At 44.3% G+C, this 18,448-nt stretch overlaps 1 protein-coding gene across 4 annotated transcripts in view; it reads left to right on the top strand.

The window, feature by feature from the left end:
- Nucleotides 1-18,165, top strand: part of LOC144115064 (uncharacterized) — a 159,817-nt gene extending 141,652 nt beyond the window's left edge. For all 4 annotated transcript variants that reach the window (XM_077649199.1, XM_077649201.1, XM_077649200.1 and 1 more), the window contains exons 33-36: nt 229-304; nt 406-2,093; nt 9,562-9,989; nt 15,111-18,165. In XM_077649199.1, the coding sequence (XP_077505325.1) occupies nt 229-304; nt 406-2,093; nt 9,562-9,989; nt 15,111-15,459 (2,541 nt within the window). In that variant the 3' untranslated portion in view covers nt 15,460-18,165. The remainder of the gene's footprint in view (nt 1-228; nt 305-405; nt 2,094-9,561; nt 9,990-15,110) is intronic.
- The last annotated feature ends 283 nt before the right edge of the window (nt 18,166-18,448 follow it).

The following is an 18,448-nucleotide window of genomic DNA, read 5'->3' as shown; positions in this document are numbered from 1 at the left end:
TCCTTTTGCTGCACTCCTGAAGTACTATGTGGGTTCACATGCTGTAGATGTTAATTCATACCATTCCATTTGAAATTGAAGTTTTGGAAAAATGTCATTGTGCGTAATTATCCGACCACTGGTTGTTACGATAATTTAATGATGCATTTCCTTGAGCATGTTCTGTGGTTTATTATAAATCAAAGATGTTGATGCCTTGTGACACCCAGTTTTCTTCTTTTTTTACAGATGCTACAAAACAAAGACCAAAAGCCGTGTCCAGGATCACTAGTGGCTACACCGAGTGCATCTTCAAAAAAATCCGGTAAATGCAATGATAAATTTTAAGAGCAGTGTTTTTTTTAACAGTTTCTGAAAGCTTTTAATGGTTTCTTTGTTCTCACTTTTCTATCTCTGCTGTCTCAGAATCTGAAATTGGGACAGAGGAAGAGCACACCAATGAAGGTACATCATTTGCCTCATCTAGTGCTGAGGGTTTGACACCAAAATTAGCCACTCCATCTGTAAGTCAGAAGAGTACTGAGAAGCCAAGCCCAAGGGTATCTGCATTGTCCACTAGTTCTGACATTGTGGAAGAGCTGAGTAGCAAAGAAGTTGCTGAACCTTCTAGTTCTGAAAGCACTGAAGTGCTGCACTTTGGGGCAGCCACTTTGTCTGATGGTCTCAAAAGTGCTGAAGAATCATGCTCACAAGCGCTTGATGCCAAGCTGAACCTTGAAGGCTTTCGGCCCATTAATACGGAAGCCACCGAAGCAGCAACATCCCAAGATAACACTTCTGTCCCAGCTGAGACTACCAGTGAACCTATTTCTAATGTAGCTGCTGCTGCTGTGATAAAGAGCACCACTGATCTGACACTCAGATGCTCACCTGATGGTAACTTAGACAGTGCAGCATCCAGTGGTGAGGACATCAGTGAACACATCAGTGTGACAGCATCAGAAAGTGACTCTCATGAACAAAGCACAAAAGGGAAACTGAATGCTTGTGAACAGCCTGTAGGAGAGCCTTATGTACTGGCCAGTGACAGATCTGAATGCCAGAATGACACAACCTCCGATGGTGTATTTTCTTCACTTGGTGGCATTGAGGCATCTTTAGGTCATGAAGTGAAAGAACTGTCTAATCGAAGCACAGACGAGGGGCTTTCTGATGATGAGGTGCAAGTACTGGGGAAAACTTGTAGCGACAAAGTGTTAGCTCTTGCTGATGATCTGGAGGTGGCATCTGGGCTCAAGGAAGCTTCAAGTCCTGCAGGCAGCAAATCCACTGACAGCTCAGGATGGCCATCCAGCCAGGACGATGAATCAACAGTTGCAGAGGAAGTAGCTGAGTACACCGAAGAAATTGTGCGCAGTGTAGTCATAGTCTCAAACCAATCTTGTGAAGAAAGAATTGAAGAGGGCAGAGTTAATGAGGCAGTTAACAGCATTCTTCGTTACCTTATGGAGGACGCCATTGAAAGCCTGGTCAGAAGGAGGGGTCCTTGTGTGCAGCATGCAGAAAAATTCTTGACAGGGCAAGAAGCATCATCTATTGAGGCTGCCATAGTAACACAAAATGAATATAACCCTTCTGCAGATGTGTTGGCTGATAATGAGCACTTAACTGTGCCATTAAAGGAAGCAGTTACAACTGCTGCAGACATCAGCATAGAAAACAAACTCGTTGTTGAGGTCTGCAGTGATGAAACATTGCCAGCTGGTGTTGTCCAGATTGAGAGGGCTGAAGCAGCTGAATCATTTGAGAACTTGGAGCAGAGTGATCAGCCCTGGGATATGGAGCAAATTAATGCAATTGCTGACAAGTTAGTTTCAGAAGCAATTGACTCAGTGCTGGCCATTGCAAAGGAGGAAGGACTGCTCAGTGCAGTGTCTGTTGAGAGTGGCAGTCAAGTGTCCAATGTAAGCCAAAAGGTGAATGCGATCCTCGCAAGCATTGAAGAGCCAAGGAACAGCCGTGAGTTCCAAAGGCCACAAGACCTGATGGTACTCTCAACGGATCTGGATGATGAGGAGTTTTCCTGGAAGGATGCTTCAGCAGTTCCAGTTCATGCACTAAGTGAGGATGCGCCTTCCGAGGCAGGTGCTAAGGTGAGTGTCTGCATCAGATGATGTGCAGCTTTTTCATTTCTCTTCTGGAAAGGTTACATCCTGGAGTGTTGTTGTTTCTTGTAAATGTACTACTGAAGAAAAAAAATTTCCGGGACGCGAGTTCTAGGAAAAACGTTTATTGTAGCTCCACCTTGTACCCAGTCGCCTGATATTGTATGAAGGCATTAAAGGCCTAAATTCTCCTTCCTCTCTTCACAATATCGGGCGACTGGGTAGCGAGGTGGAGCTGCAATAAACATTTTTCCTAGAACTCGTGTCCCGGAAACTCTTGTCCCCTGTAGCACATTTGGTTGGTAGCATCATTTATAGTTCATACATGTTTGTTGGTGTCAGCATCAGCTAAATATCCATATGAAGGAGATGACAATATAATGGAAAGAAATAACGGCAGGCGACGGCCAAACTGCAGCGCTTCCTTCCTTTAGGAATTCAAAGGTCGTAATGCGCAATGTACCGTATATTGCCGTGTATAAGTCTACCTTTTTTTTTTACAAATGCGACCATTCAGAATTGGAGGGTCGGCATGCATGTGGTGTCGACCTGTATGCGGAATCTAAAATTTTTTTGCCCGAGCCATGAATAGTGCGTGCCTCGTGCCAGTGCCTACTCCTATGTAAAAAAAAACAAAAGGTTGTTAATCAGTTTGCAAATTGGTTCCGGTATAAAAACTTCAAATTGTGCAGTTTACCTGACTTGCTCACACTGGTGGTTACTTTTTGGGACGGACAGTTGCAAGGGCAAACTTTCGGTAACCTCCGGTGCAAGCCGAAATCGTAAACAACCATTAGTCATCCAGGCTGCACAGGAGGATGCCGTTATTGTATCATTGCTTGTTTATTGCTTTGAGCTGTGCACGTGCAGTCATGCAATTGCTCAAAGAAGTGTACTGTTTCATAAGTCAGGTGCAACTCTAAGCTAGCCTCGCGATCAAAAAACTAGTTCATTCCTTGTGGTGAGCGAAAAATAATAAATGCTTTTGCCTACAGGCTTATCACATGATACATTTCTCATGAAATTGATTAAATGGGCTCTAACTGCTGACGACACACTGCCGCCTTCTGGTGCCTTAGATCACTCGGCCACAAAACAAACATAGAGTAACATGCCTCCCTTTCATGTGGAGTACTTCTGTACCTTTCACAGCATTGTACCTTATGTATTAAACTGAGCATACAAAACGTGGGGCATCGACTTGTATTTGGAGTCAGCTTCTTTTTTTGGCCAGTGTAGGCGTGAGGTAGCGGGGGTCAACGTACAGTGTTGTGCATCTTATTCATGAAGTTTTTAAAAATTTTCTCACCTCAACCACTGGCTTATCTGTGGTGAAACTGAACACATAGATTGGATATTGCAAAAACTTTTGTCTCGTAGTAAGATTGACAATGGTACTTACCTGGTTCAGCTGTGCATGATACAAACCCATAATTGTCTGCTCCGAGATCAACGAACTGAAAGCCACCAGTGCCAGGTTGCCACTGAAGGGCAACGGTGGTGCCATCAAAGGACTCGTGCACCTTGCAACGCTCGCCTCGGTGCCTTTCGCGTTGTGGCGCTTTCCTCTGCAGACAACAGATGGCACCACCACCGCCCTTCGGCAAAATCTGCTGTTGGCGGCTTTTGGTTTTCCTATCTCGGTGCAGGTGATTACGGGTTTGCAGAATGCATGGCTGAACCACTAAGTTCCGTTGTCAATCTTACTACGGGGCAAAAGTTACAATACCCAAGCGCTGTGTGCAGTTTCACCGTAAACGAGCCAGCGGTTGAGGCAGGAAAATTTTTAAGTGTTCACGATAAAGATGCACAATACTGTATAGGCAGCAATATATGGCATATATTGGGCGTGATGACCCTTACAGAGTTTTTAGGATGTTTTCGCGAAATCTGCGGATAATTTGCGCGCACCCTTTTTGAAGCCTTAATTTAAAGAAAAAATTTACATACGGTATTTTTCTTATTGCTAGGAAGGCTGCAGGGTCACCTACTGTCTGAAAGTTCTGCATTGAAGCAAACTTGGTGTTTGCCTGCATGTTATGTGATCGACCAGTACACCTGTAATCTGAAGATTTTGGAATGCAATATAAGCAAAAAAAAATTTTTTTGTGTTTGCACGTAGCCGTAAGGAGGGTTGCAGCTTTCAGCAGAAGTTTATTTCTTGATGCATTTACATGAAATTTTTTGAGCACGTTAGAAATAACTTTGACTACAGTTGAACACCTCTACAGTGAAATGGCCTTATACTGTATAATAAAGGATTTCGTATGTCCCGGCTGAATTCCTATCTTTCATATGTTCTGTGAACGCCTCTAGAGCAAATACCACTAAAACAAATTTGCCTGTACAACGAATTTAGGTGTCCCCAACGGCTGGTTTGTTCCTTTGCAACGAACACACATAGCGGTGCTGCCATTGCATAGGAGTGGTGTTTGTTACCACAGTCAAGACCGCACGAAAGAATCCGAACTCCACAGTAGCTATAGTAACCACCACATCAACGCAAAGGAAAAAGAAATGCGCAGCATGCTGAGCGGCAATAGCGTTGCCTGCTGGCAAAAACAAAAAACAAATCTAGGCTCAACGGTCTCTGCGCTCCTGCTTGGCGGTACCACTAATGGCCGATTCACACAACGGTCCGTCCGCCCGCGGCCCGCGCATCACGTGTTCATGCGCCACTAAAAACTGGCTTGCGATCCGATGACGTCAAGCGGACGCGACGGACCAAAAGAGCAGACGACGCACTGGGTGTGCCACTGTTGCCAGATTATTTTAAAGCGTTTGGCAACGCTGGTCAAACTGGTTTTTTTCTCCCGACCCATGACTGCGATTGAATGGTGCGGGTGCGGCCCTTTGTCCAATTCCTCAATGGCCTGGGCCGTCTTGCTAGCCGAGCCGATCACTTCGTCATGGTAGCGAACGCAGTGCAACTTGTCAAAACAGCGCGCCAGCTCAACGCCACTCAGAGAAATGCGGCAGCCGAAATACTGGCAAGAGCGGTGGTGGCCAGAGCTGGCGCATGCATCTTCACGGGCCGCCGCTAATTCCCGCGAGGGGAGAGGCACTTGAACTTCCTTGGTTGTCCAGTCCGCGGGCCGACAGCACGCCTCTCGATTTGGTGACGCACGAACACGTGATGCGCGGGCCGCGGGCGAACAGTCTGTCGTGTGAATCGGCCATAAGTAGCAAGCTATGGTGGGCCACAGAAAACTGTAGCGAGCTGTAACCATGGAAACCAGCACTTGCGAACTCTGTGAACAACCAGTGCAGATGCACCGACAAAGCTGGTGGCTACAGTGAGCCGTTTTGCACCGATCCAGTTGAGAGCTGACGAAATGACAAAACTTCAGCAAGCTCTTTCCGGCACTTCCCTCATCTCTACATTGAGTAGGGCTGTGCGTTGTGCATGCGCATGCGTCTGCTGCTGGCTTGCGAAGCTGAGCACTTATGGTTTTAGCCATTAGCAGCATTTGTTGCAACGTGTCTGAATCCGTGCAATGAATGAAGTAGTGCAAGAACATTGAAGTACTGACAGTTCTCCCTTCACGAAAAGTTGCGAATTGTCAGTGCTGTCATGAGTGGCTGTAAAAAGAAAAACGTTGCAGGCGACTATAGGACCAGTGCGTCGATCCTGTCAACATTCCTTAAAGACTAGGACAAGATACAAGTGAAAGCGACACAACATGAAACTGGCTAGTCAGCGTAGCAGGTTTGAGCAACCACTTACCATGACGTTGATGCCGCCTTCTTCACGTGATTCGCAGACATTCGCGCAAAAAGGGTTCCTGTCAGTGGGTCTTCGCTCTGCAAGAAAGACAAGGAGTCTGCTTGTGCGTTTGGTGTTGAAGAGATGCTCAAGGCAAACAGCGGCTGGCTGAGGAGCTTCATACAACGCCTTGGCATCGCTTTCAAAACATGTGGCAGGAAAAGAACCTGACGCGCCACGCAATCTTGCCGACAGCTGGAGCTAGTCAGAGCGGCTCAAGCTCTTGCAGGAGCATAGACCACAAGATATATTTAACACTGACAAAACTGCCCTTTTTTTATGAGCTGCTTCCTAAGAAAACTCTATGATGAAACAGATAGCTGCAAAGGCAGCAAGCAGTCAAAGCAACGCATGACAGTGCTGTTTTTTTGTAATGCTGCACGCACAGAGAAGTTGAAGCTACTTGTGGTTGAATGGTCTGTGATACCATGGTGTTTGACAGGTGTACAGCCGCCCACAGACTTAACACGAATGACGGAACACGTGGCCTGGACTGCCGTCAGCGCCACGAAGCGATAATCATTGGTGTGAGATAATACTCTCAGTATGTTTATGGTGGCTGAGGATAGCTGGTGCGCATCTCGCTTTGACTGCGATTTGTGATTCCTGCGATAATAAAACTGCGAAGAGCGTTGCCGGGGCCGTGGAGGCCGCATCGGCGAGCAAAAAGCGAAGAAACGCCCCCCGTGACGAGCGCGCTGTCCACACGACAATCAGGCACAAGCAAAAAAGCAGTCAAAGCTAGCTGCGCACCAGCTATCGTAAGCCACCGTAAACTTGCCGAGAGCATTATCTCACACCCGAAGACTATCGCATCGTGGAGCTGACTGCAGTCCAGGCCACGTGTTCCGTCATTCGTGTTAAGTCTGTGGGCGGCTGTATATAGACTTCCTGCTGACTGTGTGGCCAACAAAAAAGCATGTATGACGGCGAAATTGTTTCAAGCCTGGCTTTTGATGGTGGAGAAAATGATGCAGTGTAGAACTGCAAGATTGCCCTTGTTTTCGACAGCTGTGCTGCACACAACAAGATCTTAGTGCTAGAGCATATGGATGTAATTTTCTTGCCACCAAATTGCACCTCCCTGTTGCAGCCATTAGATCAAGGCATAATACGGTCTGTGAAGGCACACTACTGCATATGAATGCTATAGTATATTCAGCTAAACCTTGAGCATAACGTTAAGTTGTCAACAAAGATAAATGTTTGCCAAGCCATTGAAATGATTACGAGTGATTAGTGCAGTGTGTTGCCAGACATCGTGTGTAATTGTTGGTGGAAGGCTTGATTTACTACAGCTCAGGACAGCGCTAGCGAAGCCTCTGACAAGTGTGCCAGTGACAGTTACCGCTCCAGTCCTGTTGCACAGTTCTAGGAACCGCTCAGCTCGTATGCTGGTTCTTGCAACACGGCAGCAGGTGTAATGGCTGACAAATACGTCGTGATTGGCAAAGATGTGGTGATCTGCTTGGTACTGCCGACATTGTAGAAGCCATCAAGGACTGGAAGGAGGCAAGGGCCAATGAAGGAAGTAGTGATGAAGAGCCTGCAGGCGAACCAAGAACTTCGATGACATGAGAGGCAATAGCAGCATTCGACGCTCTGCAGCTGTACCTTGTGTCACTGCCTGGTTTCGCCGCGGAGCATGCCATGAACTTTGATGTGATAAGGTCGGCGGCAGCAGCCCATTCCATTGGACGAAGTGTCGAGAAGAAAATTAGTGACTTCTTTCATTAAGTATCTCCTTAATTAACATTAAATAAACGCTCTATTTTGCCGAATGGGCATAGCTTGCAATATTGCATGTGATATTGTGCGCGACGTTTACAATGAAGTGACCTTTGTCACGAAGCATTTTGGAGGTGCCGAGTGTTGCCGAGTTATTAGAAAACAATTAGAAAATTGTTTTGTAATATATATTTTTCCTCTGAAGCTTGTGAAAGGGCTGCAGAGTTAAGAAAATATGGCAGAAGGCCGGTTAAACATTCATTGTATTCCTACTGGTGTGGTACTGGTCAAGACTATCTTAGAATTTTTTTTTCGCAAAGCACAAATTTTGGTTTTGAATTTTTATGGTGCAGTGTCCATTAACATATCTAGAATGAGAAGAAAATTTTATACAAGAAATTTAAAAATTCACAAATTTGAAAAGCAAAGAATGTCAACCTGTAGTATGGTCCTAGGAGTGCAACAAAACAAACTGGGTCAAAATAGAGAAAACAGTCAAAGAAATCTGCACCGCAATGTGATTATCTAGGCAGAAAATCCTAACAGAAAAACTCCAATTGTTCGAGCATTTCCCTCTTATTCAGAGCCACTGCAGCTCACGAAGCAATTTTTTTCAAGTACTTCCTGGTTGGTCGGTTTCAGCAATGAAACTTCAGGTCAGCATAAAAAAACAAGGCGTACAAACGGATACAATTTTCAGAAAATTAATTTTTGGGTCGTTTGTTGGGATTTCAAATCCGCGTTTTTCCGCGGGATTTCAAAAACCCTTATTCTTTGCAGGCACTCAGTACACACTTTGTACACAATTGTGTACAGAGTAAACTTGCAGCTTTATCAGAGCATCGTCTGCACCTAGCAGTGTGTCTTTGTTTCAGGTGCATTTAGCATCATTCATGTCCAAAATAGGTTGTTTTTTTATGCCACATAGCGAATGCAGTAAATAAAAAATTGCTGATAGCCTAGCTCTGTTAGGCCGTGATATACGTAGCGAAACCATGGCGACTTCTGGATCGGAAGAGTTAATATATGAAACCCGTGCATTCACTAGATGCGCCTTTATTCATGATCAAACCATGAGCCATCGTGGTGGAGTGGTAGCATTTCTGCCTCAAGTGCCAAAGGCCCTGGTTCGATTCCCAGCCTCGACACAGGTTTTTTTTTATTCAGTGAGTGTGCGGAGGTCTCAGTGGCTCCCATAGATGCCGCCACCGAATACGTTGGTTAGCGGTTAAGCGCGTAAGGAAGGGTAAGGGTGAGGGCGGCGAGGCGCGCGGTGTGACGTCATGCCAGATGGCACGGTGAGCGCACGGCGGTTGCTAAGCAACGGCTCAAGGTCTGTCTCTGTGCCTCCTTGGAGCACCGCCACAGCGAAATCGCTAGTTCGTAGCCAGTGTAGCTTTTGCTACAAAATATCTCAAAACAGTGAACTGGGTAGCATGTCATCCAGCATTTCTGTGCAGACTGATTTTGCCACCAGCAGTAAAATCGATTTCTTGTTCTCAATTTCTGTGTCGGTGTGCATCTTCGAAAAAAAAAAACAGAAAGCTATTTGACTATCCCTCAGGTTCGACTATACCTGACAAATCTTGCCACTTTGTACGATATTTTGCACATCGATGTAAAATTTTGCCCCCTGGTATTTTGCGCTAGAAAACTAACAAATTGTCTTTCTTGAGGTATGAACATACTATCAAAGCGAAGAAATATTTTTTTTCTATGGAAGCAAAAAATAGTGCCTGAAAGAGTTAAGATATATGCAGTCTAATTCTGGATGTGCGAATTAGACAGTACACCGTTAAATCTTAGTCAATGCACCCTGGATGAAAAGAAATTAAATTTCATCGTCAAAGTTGCGTTTCATGAACTTATGGCAGCAGTGAGACATTTTGTTTGCACCTTAACATCATCAATGAGTAGCTTGTCTCTCTGCACTAAATTTTGCTTTCACATTGTTTTTTCCAGGCACTCTGTTCCCGTGCTGTCCAAGCTGAAGACTGCTTCTTATCAACAACCACCGAGCAAGACTGGTTTGATGACGACTTTGGGCTAGGTTCTGGTGACAATGCCTTGGGCTACCAACGGCGCATTCCCAACAAGCCACCACCTCCATACAGTCCACCCAAGGGTGGCTTCATGTCAAGGTTGTTCTCTGAGGCTGCCTGGAAAGTGCCCAACACAGAGTCTGAAGTGTCAGCCTTGGTGCGGAAGGCAGCCGCCACTGTTTACACTACTGTTATGCAAGGAAGAAGTCTTGCCGAGCTGGCCTTTAACCAAGAGTACATAGATGAGAAGGCTCCTGCAAAGGCCTTTATCACTGACACCAACAGCCACCATGCCTACTGTGAGTTCCTGTTTGATCTGGTGAAGGAGACGGCACGGGAGCTTTTCTGGTGAGTGGCTTTATTGTTTGTTATCAGTGTACAGAGGTCTCCTTGCATTCAGTGGACACAAGGCATCATGTTGAGCACTACTATAAAAAAAAAAAGACTATAGCTAGAAAGAACTCAAAAACAAAGTGGCAAATGCCCCTCAAAGGAGGCCCTCCAACCAATAGTGTCTACTTTTGTCATGATGTTGTGGTCAACTCCCTTGCAGCTGCTAACCATTTGCAATATGCCATGCTAGCAAGTGTGAGGTGGTTGACCACAGTGACATGGCAGTTGATCGGTGCTGTTGATTGAAGGGTTTCCTTTCAAGAGGCATTTCCAGCGTCATTACTTAGTTGTATCCAACTATAGTACCAGTGCTGCTGAAGTAGCTGCCTTATTTCATGTTTTTGTGACACTGAGAGTTTTAATTACAAGTGCAGAGAGAACGTCACCAAGCAACTTTTTTTCTTGAAGGGACACCGCAGACAATTGAAGTTCAGGCCGCTTGCATCGATACATTACTACATTCTAACGACAAAGATGCTACCACAGTTTCCAGTATACAGTCTGCATTCAGTCAGCAGCACTCTAATTTTGCTGAAAAAAAATCATTTTTACTAAGATTGTCTGCATCTGGTACATAGCCTGCAGAAGCAAGGTGTGCAACCAATGCACGAAAATGCATGCGCATGCACTGTACAAGTATCCAAAATCTCGTAACAGAATAAGTTGAAAAAAAATACTCTACATTCCGCACGTATAGATAGTCCGCAAAGTGAAAAGTTTTGACTTTTAAACGCGTAGCCCGTAGATTGTATACTGGAAGTTGTGATACTTTCACTGAAAAGTCTTTTTTTTTTTTATAAGCCAGGAGAGAAAAAAAAATGAAACACTGGTGTTGCCATCACCGGCTAATTTCACAAGCAGACTGGTGTTTGTCGACCAAGTTTTTTGGGTGCAGATCCCAGAGGCTAGGCTACACCGCTGTGCTCTTCAAAACAGTGATCATGGAGCCCTTCTCAGTGTAGATGTCACGAGTTTCAATTGTGTGGCGGGTAAATATTTGAATGCAATTTTTTCAGCAATTAATGATTCCTTTGCTGCTTTACAAATATCATAGCCAGAAAGATAGATAAAACCAATTTTCACTAAGAATAAAATCAGATGGAATTGTCCTCAGTGTGAATTTTATAGCTACCATGCACGTAATCCCCCATTTTCACAGGAAGGCATGTTCACGGGAAAATTTCAGATACAAGCTTTTCGAGATATAATGATTCTTTCGCGATCATTGTGATGGCATTGGTGGACGTCATGAAATGTGAATTAACTTCATTACTATGGTAATGAACTAAAATCTGTCAATTAGCTTTTCAGTTTTAGCACTTAGGCAAATAATTGCAGCAGGCCATCAAGGACATCCAATATCAACTATTAGATGTGCAGAAATGTAGTTACCGTTGGTAGAATGGGGTGAGAAATTTTGGCTGTCCTCTCCCACCTGCTAGAGCGGCGTGTTGGATCTTGCAACTCTGAGCTACATCACTGCATGGGTGTGACTGTGCGGGCTCCGCAATCGCCGCGCATCCCTTTGCTGCATCTGGGAAGCCAAAACTCAGTGTCGTAGCGCCAAGGGCGATTACATTTTTTTTCCACATCTACTAATTGATGTTGCCTGCCCTGATGGCCCGCTACAATTCTCAAATTGCAACCAGGTGCCTAGCTGCTAAAATGAAGTTAATTAGCATATTTTAGTTAATTACCATAGTAATCAACTTCTCTCGCAAGTTTTTTGACATCCACCAGTGCCATCGCTTTGATTGCGAAGGAATCGTCATTTTATCTCAGAAAGCCAATTTTTTAAAATAACTTTGAATGATGCAGAGTAGGTTTTGGTATTGCATCCAAAAATCAGCCGTCGCACGCATTTTACCTGTGTAATCGGCTGGTGATGGCAACGCCTACATGTATTTAGGTCTCTTCTAGATTATAGAAGCTCATTTTTTGGTGAGGGTGGTTTCTGTGATTAGAACATGGAACTCTATTGATACAGGCCAACTTCTATTTGTCCTCCATGCCCCTTAACTAAGGTATAGTAAAACTCATTGATGCGCTCCCATCTCTTACAATTTATTGGTTCATATGCTCAAAATCGCGAGCAATAAAAAGGTCCCGTAGAGTCCATGTTTTTCTTCTGGTTAATACGTTCCCAGATTCTACTATTTCCCGGTGAGTACAGCAAAACCTCGTTGATACGTTTTTTAAAACGTTGCGGGAAAACGTATTATCTGGGAAAATGTATAATCCGAAGCGCCTAATTTTGAGAAATGTAACTGTTGAATGAGGTACAAACAGATTTATTGACATTTTTACTTCATTAAAATGTCAATTAGCATTTCTTGGCACAGGATCTGAACCAATCCTTTTCTAGTGCTCGCAGATTTCAGTCCGCATTTGCATTGTTTTGAGCGCGGAAGGGACATCGTAACGCGCCCGGTCCGTCAACGGCAATGACGAAAGTAACCAAAATCTCTTCCCCGACATATTTGGATGCTTCGCCGCTTTGCACCGAAGTACTGCGGAGAAGCCGCTGTAGCTGCTGACTGTTGCAGTCTTTCTTTTTAAGCTGCGTTCCCCAGACCCGGCCCGCTCGTATGTAAGCACATCGCTGTAGTTCATAGGTGCTTCGCCCCCTTGCCCTTATGCACCGCGAAGAAACCTCAGTGTTTCTTCTTTTCATGTCGCATCCCCGCAAAAACAGCATTCTCGAATGCTAGCGCGCCGTTTTTACTTTTGTTGTTGTTCTTGGTGGCATTGGTGCTTCAACTTATCGCGCGTAGGCACCCCAAGGAAGCCACCACGGCGGGTGACTGCCACTGCATTTCAGCTCTTCATGTCGTGTGCCCTCACGTTAGGTACATTTGTTTGTTTGAACATGTGCGGTTGATCAATAAACGAACTATACGACTGCAATTTGTCGACATTTTAAATGTAGTAGCTGGGAAATCATGTTATCCGGGAACATATTAACCGGGAGAAATATAGTGTAACTCCAAATGCCCGGCCTCATACATCAGCGAAACAAAGAACCTCACCAACGAATAAGGCAACATAAAAATGGCATCCGGCCAGTGAATTCAGAAGCCACCTTCCTCGCCGAACACTCGAACGCGCATACCACGGAATAGCGTTTGTGGAGATGAGTGTCCTGGCCGTGGAGCCAAACCTGTTCAAGAGGCAACATGTCGAGTCATGGCACATCCGGCGGCTCACAAAGACGGCGATGAATAGGGCTCCAGGAGGACTCCCCTCCGCATACGTTAATGGACTGCGCCACGTGCTAACAAAGGGAGAGCGAAGGCAGCCCCCCGCTGCTGCTGGCACACATCTTAGTCACCCCTGACGAAGGGACCGAGTTGGTCCCGAAACGTTGGGCAAAAATAAAATATTGGTTGGTGTCGGTTTTCTCTCAACTATAGTGAAACTCTATGGGACATTTTTAATGTCTGCGACATTGAGCGTACGATACGGGAAATCGTATTAACTCGGAATGTATCAACAAGATTTTACTGTAGTTTCACAATTTCGTCTAGTTCTTTCATATGATACGTTAAGCAACCAACTGCAGATGTGCTAATATACGAGCGGGCCGAGCCTAAAGGCTCGCAACATGAGCGGAAGTGCAGTGGCAGTCAGCCGCCAAGGTGGCTACGCAGAGCATTGGTGCAAAAGAAGTGATGGCGATGTGCTTAAGTGAACGAGTAAAAAAAAAAAAATTAGCATAAGAAGAAAGAAAAAAAATTCTTTGCAGGCGATGACTTTCTGCTGAACCTTTCACAAGACTGCTGATTGGGGAATGCTTGGTACTTGTTATTGGTGTTTTCGTGAACCACAGGGCCGCAAATTGCGAATACTTAGTTTCATTGATCAGTACCTTGTGCTAACTTTTTACTAGCCACTTTACATACGAGTTGGCTGAGCCTGGAGGCACGCGACACAAAAGAGTAGAGGTGTCGTAGCAGCAAGCTACCAGGGTGGATTCTCCACAGTGCATAAATGCAATTGAGTCATCCAGAAATGGCGAAAATGCACTAACAAGAGGGCAGACCCTGGAGGCATGCGACACGAGCAAAGGCGCAGTAATAGTCAGCTGCCAGTGTGGCTCCTTCACAGTATATTAAATACGATGAAGAGAAACATTTGAAAATGACAACAGCAACAACAAAGAGCTCTCGAGTAACTTTCATCCTTGCTGGTGCCGGACTGGATAACATTGCAAAGCTTCTTTTGCACCAAGGACAATGCAAATGCGGATAGAAGTCTACTATAGCCAGATACAACTCCAGAACAAAGCAGCAGACATCCACAAAGGAGGTCCTTCTAGCCAGTAGCGTGGACCAATTTTCATGACAGCTTTGTTAATCCCCTTTCATCTGCCACTCCCTGCGATGTCATGCTAGCAGGTACAAAGGGATTAACCAGGATGTCATGAGAATTGGTCGATGCCATTGGCTGGAGGGCCTCCTTTGAGGGGAATTTGCCACTTCGTTCTTGAGTTGTATCCGACTGTATGAGAGCCCTTGGCGCCTTGTGACAACTACCACTGGCTGGTCTTTTTAGGAAGGGAAGGTGTCAGTAAATGCATTGTACTCCATTCCTGAGCCATACTTTTGAAAATGTATCAGTGAAGTTGTGCTTATTTCTCTGTGCACAGTGCCATAACCCAAGCATAGCTGCATTGCCTCATGGTGCTTCCATTGCACAAGCATACAAAAATAATCATGAACTTACCCGCTGCAGTGGCTCGGTGGCTTTGGCGTTTGGCTGCGGATCCCAAGGTTGTGGATTCGATTCTAGCTGTGACAGCTTGATATCAGTCTAGGCGAAGTACAAAAAAAAACGCCCTTGTGCTCTACGATTTCAGCGCACGTTAAACCCCAGGTGGTCTAAATTTGAAGCCCTCCACTATGGCATTCCTCATAGCCCATGTGTCATGTCTGGACATTAAACCCCACAGTTAAGAAAATAATCATGAACTTATTATGCATGGGAGCAAAAAGTTAAAAACAGCCAGTCAGCTGAGTGGTTACTGATCACTGTGGCGAAAGGTCAAAGCTAACAAGGTGGTACTTCTATTTCCAGCACTGAAGCCACAGACATGCCTCCACCACCATGGCAACGAAGTGTGCGTCTCAGAAGGAAGCAACCTTTGCCCTCCACGCTTGAATCATTTGTTCATATTTTAGAGCGCAAAGTAATGTCCGTGCCTGGACTTCATGAAAATTCGGAACTTGCATTCCGGAATTTTGATAACCGAGGATTGAGCTTTGTGGACATGTTTGTGTACTCTGAAGCCCGGAGCGAAGAGCCTGAGTGGGTGGACTATAGCCGTGAAGAGGTAGTTGTGAAAGACCAGGTGGCCACTGCTATTTTTCAGCTCTTGGTGGATGACACCCTTGAAGTTCTCAAGTCACTTTGGCAACTGAGGTGACACGCATCATAAGCCGTGCTTATTGTATCATTTCTTAATTTCTTTTCAGCACCTGCAAAGTATTGCAGTAAACACTTGTTTCCAAGGCAGGTTCACTAGTTATTTCCTAGTACCTTGTGGACGAGACCTTGAAGCCCTGAGTAATTTTGTAGCAGGCATAATAGGTGATGTTAGTGTTTTTTCTTTATTAAATATTCAAATATTAACCAAAAGGGAGATTAAAGATGTTTGCCAGTCACAGAAACTGCTATTTCTTTCTTGGGCATCTGATCTGCAGTTGGCAGAAATAAAGGATTGCAAGGCTTGCAGGTAAAATGAAAGAAAGATGGGGAACAGTAAGAAAGGATAGTGGGGAAAAATTGCTGTTTGCAACTATGTGCAAGAATCATATTCACTCTAAAATGTGCATAAAGAGATAGAACTGAAAAGTATGTGTACAGTGGTGTCCTATCACAGTTCCAGTCGGGACTTGGCAGTTCACTAATGGGAGGTCAATAATTAGCATTCATGATGACTTGTACGAAGTTCAATTTCGGCTTTTATGGTTGATAACTTGTCATCAGTATGCAATGATCAGAGAAAAGGGCTTGGAACTGTTTACTGCCTGTCAACTTTTGCTAAAAGGTATGCTGTAATTTTGCTGGAGTTGACAGTGCATTCAACTTAAATCTATTCGTAAACATCATTGTGAAGTGCAGGTCTGCCTAATGACTGAAGGGTGCAAATGTGCTCTTAGCTATAAAGAAATAAACTTTAACACTGTGCTAGTTTTCTGTGGATACAAGCTTTCCCCTCACCTAGTGCTTGATTTTCTCTGGGGTAAAATTCTTGGAAACAAGGGTCTTTACCCTACCTTGCGTAGACTAAAACAACTAGCCGTAGCACTGTTTGGCCAAGCTGCATTTGGGCCATGAAAAAAGTTAAATTATCATGCTATTTCTAGTGTGTGACAAGATGTTTAAAACCGATTGTTTGGCATGCATGAAACCTTTCTCTTGAAAATGAAGAATACCATGTTCTGGATGTGCAAACCAATATCATATAGGGAAATGCACCGGTGTCACAAAGACGGCATTGAAGCACATGACATTGGAAGAAATTTCAGCGTGGGTTTGTTCCACATGCTGGGTGCATGATGAAGGGCATCGGACAAAGCATCAGACAAGAAAAGAACGTTGAATTTGGAAGGCATATCAAAGCACGTTTTGAAGTTCTTGATGAAATAAGAAAACTTGCCTGAGCAATAAAAGTAATAAGCAAAAAAGTGTCTATAATAGAGAAGATACTAGAAGGGCAGGCACTAAACGCAGATGCAGTGGAAACTAAGCTAGATACAGCATTGGAAACAACTAGAAAAATCAATAAGTTTGTTGATTATATCCAAGCAGTGTGATGAGATATTGCGGAAAGTAGAAGACCAGTGAAAGACAATGTACTGCAAAAGAAGATTGGGTGTTTAGTATCCATGATGACGGAGAGATGGTGATTAAAGAATCGCAGCTGGCAGTCAATCAAACAGAGCAGTATTCTTGACGAAACAGCGTAGAAATGCATGGCATTCCTAAACAGAATATTGTCAGTCGTACAAGGTTTAGCAGAAAAGCTGCAGCTACTCATTTCTGACTAGGTGCAAATTGAATCTGTGCACACGCACTATGAGCACGAGAAAGAAACTTGGGCGACTATAGTTCAGTTTGCTAAGAAAGACATCAGATCAATCGATGGAGAAGAGGCTGGCATTCCATTCGGGTGTTATTTTTATACTGAGAACCTCACAGAGAGTAAAAAAAACCTTGTTTGGAAGACCACATCAGTAGCAAGGATGAACAGCTACCAGTTTATGGACCAGGGATGGTAAAGTTTTGGCCAGAAAATGTCCTGATGTTAATGGATGACATATGCAACATGATTTTTAAAATTCACAGGTCAGTTGGTAACCGTGTAGTGACGGTTTTTGGAGCATTTTTTTTTTAAATGTTTGCTTCACTAGTCTGGTGAATGTTGTGGTGAGCAACAGGGAGTCCAGTGCTGCCATTTGCTGCAAGCATGAAAGCATGATGTCAAGGCTACACTTTCGGTAGGGGGACAGTCATTGACGGAGCAGCGGCACAAGGCCTGTGCCGCTGGTGCTCCATCAAACATACCCATTTTTTTTTCAGCTTTGCTAGTAAAGTGGTGCTTTCGCACTAAAAAGGATGAAAGGGGAGACAAGACATGATGAGTGCTCGCATCGTCATGCCTTGGTGCCCTCAAAGTATACATGAATTAGGAAAACAAGTGCAGTCCTTACTATATCCATAAAAACAGATTACCAGATGAAGATGTCAACCTTGCTTGAATTAAAACAGTGAAATGGATGCTAAGGATGTTTGCTTCAAAAATGTGTAAGTTTGTTCACACCTCGTCATGATATGCTGTATATGCCGCATGTGTTTTACTACCATGCTTGTAATCGATTTACACTATCTCTCTGTTTGCAAATGATTTGGTTGTATGGAAGGCACAATGAGAGGAGAGGTGCGTTTTGCAGGCAGATAAGTACAAGAATGCTTGAGTGGTGCAGAATGTCTTTTGTTGTAATAAGAGTGAGATAATGAACTATCGTTATCAGCACAGTGCTAGGTGACTGGTTCTACAAGGAAACTGTGTGGACAATTTTATTCACTTGAACAATTTGATGTCAAAATAAAACCTATACATGCACTCATGTTTACCTCTTCCCTGCTTTTTTTTTTTTTTTTGCCCCCCAATGACTTTACACTTTCTTTTAGGATGTTTTTTTGGAAGTTGTCTCCAAGGAATCATGATCCAAGAATTCCTGTAATTGAGTTGGTCTGTAAAAGACTGCTTATTAGACGTATCTATGCCTGTCAAGTGGAGTTGTAGGAAACGCAGGCACCATTTTTGTGTTTGAAGTTTTATTCTGTAAGTGACAGTATTGCTCTTCCGTAAAAAGCCTGTGGTATGGTGTTGTTTTTTTTTTTCAGAC

Source organism: Amblyomma americanum, chromosome 1, assembly GCF_052857255.1.
Source record: "Amblyomma americanum isolate KBUSLIRL-KWMA chromosome 1, ASM5285725v1, whole genome shotgun sequence".
Lineage (NCBI taxonomy): Eukaryota > Metazoa > Arthropoda > Arachnida > Ixodida > Ixodidae > Amblyomma > Amblyomma americanum.
Note: the sequence above shows the minus strand (reverse complement) of the source record. Positions and strands in the feature narration are given on the sequence as shown.